Here is a 9,131-nt window from a genome sequence, read left to right on the forward strand (position 1 = left end):
TCCCCACCCTCAATCCCTTAACCCAGTTCCAGACACACACTTTCCCTGCAAGAAGTCAGAAATTAATTTTGAGCTACGTTCAGTATAGAGGCAGCTGCAGAAAACCTCTTTCTTCTGCCTTGATATCTAACATCTACTTGTTTCTGACCCAAAATGATGCATAACCTACAGTATCACTGTCATGAACCGTGTGCTGTATATCACAGACTGGCAGCTCTGAAGACAGTAAATGTTTTTGAGGACAGGTATGAAAATTGGAGTTTTAAGAAATGAAACTGGCAAGCTACCACTTGGAGATTGTCTGGAAGACAATTTTCCCCAAAAAAATGTGGCAATCCAAACAGTTCACTTCCTCCAACCTTTCAGAAACCCATTCTCTCTTCTTTCTATCCACTGAAATGCAGCTCTCAGCAAATATTAATGTCGAAGATAACGTCTGATTTGCTAGAGCCCAGCTTGACCATTACATGGAAACTTTGTGACTCTTTGTAAGGGACATAACATGAAAAAAAAAAAAAATTAGATTAGCTTGTGAAAACACTCAACAGACCCATCCATTGACAATGCTAGCACAAATAAATACCACAATTGGAAGTTCAACAAACGGCTTACATAAGTCTGTGAAATGAACTGTTTTCTCAGTAGAAAGGGCAAATATGACAGATGAATTTAATATGAAAAATTTATCACAGTTCAGTCTGCAAATATCAGAAAGTAACTCTTAATTTTGCATCTAACCAGAACCTGATGGCTGGACCCAGGAGTATACTCTGCAAAACATGAAAACCTTTCTCTGTTATCAAAGCTTTCCAATATAAAAATATCAACAAATTGAATTTTATCACTGTTTTTCTATCACATAATTGTCTTGTTGCTTGTTTTTGTTGGTTGGTTTTTGTTTTGTTTTTTTTTACCTGATTAACTTGTAACCTCGGGCCAAGATTAGTATAGATCTCTTTAAGAAGATCTATTGCTCTGTTTGCGATGTCATCATTTCCCTGAATCACAACCTAGCATAATAAAAATAAACATTAGAACATTTTAAAACTTTCTGGCATAAAATTTTAAACCAAAAAGAATATGTAAGTATCTTGACACAAGAGGATGTCTAATTATTTTATGAGGTGAAAGTGACTAAAATGCTTAGTTACAAAATACAATCAATACACCGAAGTTAATTATGTAAGAGTCAAAATTCAGAAGTTAAAAGTTTAAAGGAGGTTCAGAGTTAGCAGTAAAACCCAACGCTTTAAAAACAGAATAAAAGCAGTGTTTATATATTCATCTTCACTAGTTTCAGAGAATAAAACAACTATTCTTTTCAAATGCCTGAATGATCTGCATCATCAAAGGTTTAAAAACAATGTTAAAGTATTTAAATGGTTATGAGTGGGTCGAAGGGGGACAGGCAAATGGCTTCTGTTTCCGACCTTGTAATCTAAATGTTACTAGCCCCCAGGTCTGAAAGCAGCCTTTACAGACAACCCCTGCAAGATACTGAGCGGAAGCTTCCCGAGTTCTGTCATGCTGCCAAACAGCATGGCAGATGCAACTCATCTAAAACGTGCTAGCTTTATGTGGCCATTTTGTACACAAACACTGTGTGAAAACTTATTTGTATAAAAATTGTGATCTACTCTGATTTTAACTATTATCACCATGATTAAAACACCTAACTCTTCAAGAAGCCACAACCAAGATTACTGAGGACTACTGCTTTGTATGAGGCACATTTTACAAAACACAGTCATGAAAATCATGCCACGGTGTGCTCCTGTGGGTTCTGATGCTGCTCTTGACAACTAGAAATACTCCGAAAAAATGAAGTTGCAAATTAGATACTGGTATTTTTCACCAGTAGATTTGGCAAAATTCAGAAAGCTGGTCTTCCTACTGAAAAACTACAGACACGTTTAGGGAAAAGGTTGTGGATACAAGAGGAAAACAAATCTGAACAGTGACCACTTGATCTAAACTAAGATCACTCCAGTTTACCATACTAGAATGTCTGACCTGAACTAGCTTATAAGGGTGCACAAAACAAAGTTTAATTCTAATGTGCATGTGAGAAAGAGAAAAACCTACAGATAATTCACCTGGAAAGATCCTTTCTTCTTCAACAGTATAGGCATATTTTTAATCTCACGTGCATACACAAATATACTTGATGTTTCAAATAACTTTCCATTAAACATCAGTCTGCAAAGTTACCAACTTGCATACTTGCTGGGAAGGCAGTGGAGTCAATATCCATGCATTTAGTGTGTAAGGGTAGCTTTTTGTAATTTCAGTCTACAACTAATAAATTACACATTCCTAGAAATATAAAAAGAGACTGAGAAAGACTTAGCAGTTAACCTTTCATAGGTTTCCTCTAATTAACTCACCCTCCAAAGGTAGTCTAACCCTATTAATTCCAGATCATCCATCATATAGGCTCGTCTCTTTGCTACTAGCTTGCCTTCTCGACAGTTCACAGCTTTGAAGAAACGTTCAAAACATTTCATTCCATTTTCTGTTAACAGGGAAGGATCCAGCTGAAGCACATTATTTTCAAAGAAGTCCTTATTAATGTCAGGGTCTAAGTCTGGTTCATCCCCCATTAGTTTGGAATACCATTTAAAACAGGCTTCGCGATCACAAAGATAAACCGCATTCTCAGCTAAACACTTCCATATTTGCTTCGCCTGAGGGGCACAGAGCCACAGCTGACCATCCTTCAATAAAAATCTTGAGCAAAACAAAGAGACAATTAACAGCACTGTCTAATAGACATCTAGAATTACAATTCAATAAGAAGTACAGGCAAAAAGCTGAGTAAGCATATTACACATGTATACATCCTAAGTATGACCATGAAAACTTTATTTATATCATAAGTCGACTCATAATTAGCCCCATGATTTCTTGGCAAGTTTGAATGGATCAAGATCTTATAGTCCAAATGAAAAAAGAATAAAATTTCGCAAAAAATGTTGTACACAAAAGTATCAATTACTCTTTATATAATACATAGAAATATACATTCCCTAAAGTAAACTACTTAATTTAAAAGTCAGGTCACAACATAAGAGACTAAATTACTTCTGCAATCACTCACTATCCTTTAGCAAAACCACAAAATGAGGTATCAGTTCTATGGAATAGAGCCAGAAGCAGAAGTCCGTGAATTGGAAAATTTTCTTTTCTTCTTTTTTTTTTTGTTAAATTTATGTTCATTATTAAAGCATTATTAACAACTTTTATTCTGAAAGCTAACATTAAGAATGTTTCAAGAAGAATAAAATTCTTCAGTACAATTGTTCTGATTAAAAAGCTTTTCTATGTAAAAGAAATCATGGACTAAGTTATGGTATTGCTTTTCAGGAATTGCTACCTATGCATTCTGCATTTTACAGCCATGGGACTTACTAAATTCCTTTACATTAACAACTACTGAACCTAAATTTAAGGAAGTTACAATTTTCAACATGCAGTAGTGATAAATTAAGTCTGCTATTCATATGCTATCATATGTCATCTTAATTCATAAAAATTTTGGCAAAATTTTTAAAAGTAAAAGTATCTCTTAGAAAACAAGTAAAAAAAAAAAATCAAGAGCTTGACAGTCTGAGAGTTCATGTGTTTTTATTTTTCTAAGAAAGGGTTAAAGTCAAGTAAAAAAAAGAGACACTGCCTATAAAGCATCACTATATTAAAGCTCTGTGATAAGAAGACATCCTTTGTTTTCTTAGTTCACTCAAACAGCAGCTGCTCAAAACTCATCTAAATAATTTTTATTTCAACCTCCTTCTAAGGCTCAGACGCTGACAACCTAACATCAATGTCTAACAAAAGTCTGTGTCAGTTTATGATGATGGATTTAAATCTGGTGTTGTACGACAATAAGAACACACAGACATGTCCCTACATGGAATATTTTGAATTTTCAGCTAAGTCATCCCAATACACATGTTTAACTGTATCCATATGCACATTGTGTTCAAATCAGTAGGGTTCTGCACTACAAATCTTTGTGCAGAATCAGACCCTTCCATTGCAAAGATCCTAATAAATTTTATCTGAATATTCCAACACAAGCTACAGAAGCCCTCTAAGAAAAATGAAACAAAATAAAACATTTGGAATACTTTTTGCATCTGAGTTTTGAAGGAAGGTAACACAGCAACTTAAAGCCAGATAGGAGATACAGATATGGTGGATTTTTTTTTTTGTTAAGTATTTAAAGTGCTCTTACGTAAGTTAAACAAATTATCAAGTGAAGACTAACCGTAAGAAGTTCAGTCGTTCCTGTACTTCCTGCACATGACTATATCTGCTTCCTGGCCTTACAGTTTGAGGATCATATTCACCATGCTCTGAAAATACAGAAAGTGTTATTAGACAATATATTCAGAAAAGACATGCTGCTTCTGAAATTCAGACAGGATGTGTCTGAAGGCTTGTTAGTCTAAATGTACGTAAACCCACTGAAAACCCAATAAATTTTCAGCAAGGTGAATTAAAATAATTTTTAGCAGCTACTACCAGTCAATGTTTCATCCTAAATTTGGTATAGGGAAACCAATGAAATCTATAATCAAATCTCACAGTTATGGAGAGATACATGTGCTCATCATTCAGTATAATTAAAGTATTACAGCACAATTATTCAAATATTTTAAATATTTTTTCCTTATTTTAGCACAGAGTTTTATGTCAGAAGTCAGTTACATTCATCAGTCTGACCTTGGTGCCAAGGAAGGTTATGGAGCAGATGACCTTGAGTGCCATCATAAGGCACATCCAGGACAACCAGGGGTTCACACCCAGCCAGCATGGGTTTATGAAAGGCAGGTCCTGCTTGACTAACCTGACCTCCTTCCATGACCAGGTGACCCACCTACTGGATAAGGGAAAGGCTGTGGATCTTGTCTACACAGACTTTAGTAAGGTCTTGGACACCGTTTCCCACAGCATCTTCCTGGAGAAACTGGCAGCTCATGGCTCGGATGGGCGCACTCTTTGCTGGGTAAAAAACTGGCTGGATGGCCAAGCCCAGTGAGTGGTGCTGGGTGGAATTAAATCCAGTTGGTGGTCACAAGTGGTGTTCCCCAGGGCTCAGTATCAGGGCCTGTTCTGTTTTATATATGTATCAATGCTCTGGATGAGGGAATTGAGGACACCCTCAGTAAGTTTGCAGACAATATGAAGAAGACTGGGAGCACAGATGTATTAGAGGGTAGGAAGGGTCTTCAAAGGGATCTGACAGGCTGGATTGATGGGCTGAGGCCTGCTATATGAGGTTCAACAACACCAAATGTTGGGTCCTGCAACTAGGTCACAACAGCCTCGGGCAATGTTACAAGACCTGGTGGTGCTGATGAACAACCAGCTGAACATGAGCCACCAGTGTGCCCAGGTGGCCAAGAAGGCCAACAGCATCCGGGCTTGAATCAGAAATAGTGTGGCCAGCTGGACTAGGGAAGTGATCATCCCCCTGTCCTTGGCACTGGTGAGGCCCCACTTTGAGTCCTGTGTTCAGATTTTGTGTTCAGTTTTGGACTCCTCACCACAAGAAAGACATTGAGGTGCTGGAGCATGTCCAAAGAAGGCCAATGAAGCTGGTGGAAGGTCTACAGAACAAGTCTAAAAAAGAGTGGTTGAGGGAACTGGGGTTGTTTAGTCTGGAGAAAAGAAGGCTCAAGGTAGCACTTCTCACTCTCTACAACTACCTGAAAGGAGACTGTATCAAGGTACGAGTCAGTCTCTTCTCCCAACTGACAATCAACAGGACAAGAAGAAATGGCCTCAAGTTGCACCAGTGGAGGTTTAGGTTGGATATTAAGAAAAATTTATTCGCTGAAAGGGTTATCAAGCACCGGAACAGGCTGCCCAGGGAAGCGGCTGTTTCGCCATCGCTGGACACATTTAAAAGGTGCGTAGGTATGGTGCTCAGGGACACGGTTCAGTGGTGGACTTGGCAGAGTCAGGTTAATGGTTGGACTTGATCTTAATAGTTTCCAACCAAAATGATTCTATGATTATAAAGGCATACCAAAACTTCAGTTTTCCATTTTAGGGTTTCCTCCTCCAAAGAAATCATGACTCCAATTCTTCCAACATCTAGCTATGTATGTGACATCACTTAAAGTATACAAAAACTTTTCTGCAAGTTTCTAAGTACAAAAAAAAAAAAATAGTCTGGAATACTGACAAGATTGAAACTGAAGTAGTTGAGTAATTTCAAAGTAAGGCAAGAAGTCAAACTTCTTCCTGTATTTTACCAAATTTCACCATAATATTTTAACAAATAGCTGTTTGCTTCATATGAACTTTATTTTTCTGTGGTTTTGTTTGTTGGATTTGATTTTTTGTGTGGTTATGGTTGTGTTTTGTTTTGTTTTTTTTTTAAATAGAGATACAGTCTAGATCTGTACTTTTACTATCTTTATCTGTACTAGTAATATTTCGTCATGACACATGTTCATTATGACAGGTCCATTATAAACTAAATAATGCCATATTTATTTGCAAAGTTAGACAGACTGTGTTTAACCGAGATGACCTAGCTGTGAGACACTATCAGAGAACATCTAGATGAGTGGTAAAATTTATCTTCAGAACCAAAAGTCCATATCTCCTATTACATCAAGGAGGAAAAAAAAAAAACCAAACACCACCAAAACAAGTCTAACAGCTGAAGTGTGCATTATCGGTGTTTCAAAATTAGGAGAAAAATAACTGTCATAAATACTGCTCTCTACATACAAGAGTAAAAAGCATATTAGCTTAAAAGTCAACTAAAAGGGAAAACAGAAGTCTAGTAGTTAACTGATGTCTACAGAACTGCAGAAATTACGTCCACCAGAAATCCTTCAAAAACTTAAATTATAATCCTAATGAAGTCAGCATAAGTGCACAGTTACCGTAAGAAGAAATGTAAAAAAAATTCTGCACATACTTCGAGTGTGGGGTGTTTTGGGTGGGTTTTTTTTTAGATTTTGTTTTGTTGGGGAAGAGGCTGTTTCTCTGAACTATGGGGAGTATCTGGGCTTTTTTTCTTCCTGACTAGAGATTAATTCATAGACACTAGTGTCAACAGGAGCAATGACAGAAGAGTGCAAGTATTAAAGGCCAGTCAGTTACCCAAAGGCAGTACATGTATACTTAAGAATTCTAGAAAAATGAATTACAAAAACCATTCTATCTCCCTAAGTATCCTCTACCTCAGCTTTCTTCTACATTTGTCCAATTTATTTTCTACACTGTGCACTTCACAGCAAATCCAAGTGCAATCTTAAAAATGCTCCCTACCCACAGGAGCATAAGAACAAACATGGAAAATAAAGAGCAAAAAACGACTGACTGAAAGTTTAGTGATAAACACTGTTCTGCCAATGACCAGGCCCAACAAAAATGATACCACCACCAGCAGGAAGATGAACCAATACACAGACTGTACTGTAGACGAGAAGGACTTTCCATGAATGATCACTGAGGGTACAAACAGATCAATCAGCTGGTACATAATTGACGCCACCCCCAACGATCCCACAAAGGACGTACATCGGCCCACAACAGGTGGCACAGAGACCGGAGGTTGCCCACAGCTGGCATGGGAAACAGCCAGCCCAGCCAGTTAAACACATAAGAGAAAGGTGCCCACATGGCAACTCTCACCCGATCGGCCCGCGTTCACAAAGGTCTAAACAGACTGGGGCCCAGCGCCAGGGAGAGTCAGGAGGTCTGCCCTGAACCAGGAAGCTCTGTGGAGTGCACTCCACAGACAGACACTCCTGACTCCCTGCAAGTGGTCCCAGCTTTTATCCCCAAGCAGACACCTGACCTTTGTCAACTCAATGTGGGACCCCTGGGGCTCATTTCCCTTATGGCTCTCCCTGCAGGGCCGGCCGCACCCTGGGGGGAAGCTATAAGGCAAACTCACCACCTCTTTATGAAGGGCTGTGGGAATCACTCATATGTCAACCTTAATTCGGGGGCTCGGGGGTCAAACCCCAGCATTTCAAGCACACAGATGATAGTATGGCACAATTTCTACAAATAAGTACATTTCATTAACACTTTGTATTTTTTATTACTTCAGAAAAACAGAAGATCAAGGAGAACTGACTAGCAATCTTCTAAAATTTTCAAAACATCTTTAATAAAGTCAAAACTGTGACCTCCTCTCCTTTAGGACTACGTAATACAATAGCAGTTGTCTCATCTCACAGAGGACTTTGCAGAGTTGGAAGAAAGAGTGAGTTCAGTAAAAGAGAAAGTCACAGATCATAGGAACAAAAAAAATTTGAAATATAGGTTACGCTTTTCTTTAAGCTTAAAAACGCAACCATAAAATGATTATGACAGACAAGAATATGCATTAGTGTGCAACAGAAGAACAGGAACATTGTCTCCATCACACAACAACCATGGAAGCTTTTAAGGAAAACAAAAATGTGGCAAGCTTTAAACTAATAATAATAAAATCACCACCACAACTGTAGCATCAACTGCCAAAAAGATATGTGGGTAACTGACTTTTTTTCCCCCCCCCCTCTGTGTTCTCTGTGCTCTGCTCTGTTTAGCATGTAAAACCAAAACTGAAAGAAGTTGCCCAGAAGCTCTGTATTACAGTAATAAAGCATCTAATAAAAAAATCCACACTATTGTTCATCTGTTTTTGTATTCTGATGCATATGAGTAGAAATCCTGCAGCAGCTTCATCTCAAGAAAGCAGAATTTAATTGCTTTGTAATTAGATTCTGTATAAACTCTTTGCACACTAATTCCTATCGTGCTGAAGATGTTTGCATTACTGCTTTACCAAGTCATTATGGGTGGGGAGGGGCAGGGCAATGGGACTCTTTTTGGCACAAGAAAAGACTCACGCAAGACATCAGGCTCATTTTTTCTGCCAGTCATCAGCAATTTGATAGTTAAATAATGTCAAAAATTACTTTTTTCACTTCACAGTTCAAAAATAATTGAAATTAATGAATAATACTTCATACAGTAATAGTATATGTAGGCTATTTTTAGACAAAGACAACATTGCATTGGAATATTCCTATTGATTATGGCCTAATCCTTCCTACCCTCCTAAGGCTAAACCCCAGATTTCATAGCTGGCCAACGTCTAAGGGAAA

General features: G+C 37.9%; 1 protein-coding gene across 1 annotated transcript in view; it reads right to left on the reverse strand.

Moving 5' to 3' along the window:
* LOC103776326 (probable ubiquitin carboxyl-terminal hydrolase FAF-X) overlaps nucleotides 1-9,131 on the reverse strand; it is a gene marked incomplete at its 3' end in the record, with an annotated part of 54,330 nt that overhangs the window by 28,346 nt on the left and 16,853 nt on the right. Inside the window, exons 11-13 of the mRNA XM_008943833.1 lie at nucleotides 4,271-4,358; nucleotides 2,388-2,730; nucleotides 915-1,010 (exon numbers count right to left, since the gene is read on the reverse strand). Coding sequence (XP_008942081.1) covers nucleotides 915-1,010; nucleotides 2,388-2,730; nucleotides 4,271-4,358 — 527 coding nt within the window. The remainder of the gene's footprint in view (nucleotides 1-914; nucleotides 1,011-2,387; nucleotides 2,731-4,270; nucleotides 4,359-9,131) is intronic.

This window comes from Merops nubicus, unplaced genomic scaffold (genome assembly GCF_000691845.1).
Source record: "Merops nubicus isolate BGI_N331 unplaced genomic scaffold, ASM69184v1 scaffold9567, whole genome shotgun sequence".
NCBI classification, from domain to species: domain Eukaryota; kingdom Metazoa; phylum Chordata; class Aves; order Coraciiformes; family Meropidae; genus Merops; species Merops nubicus.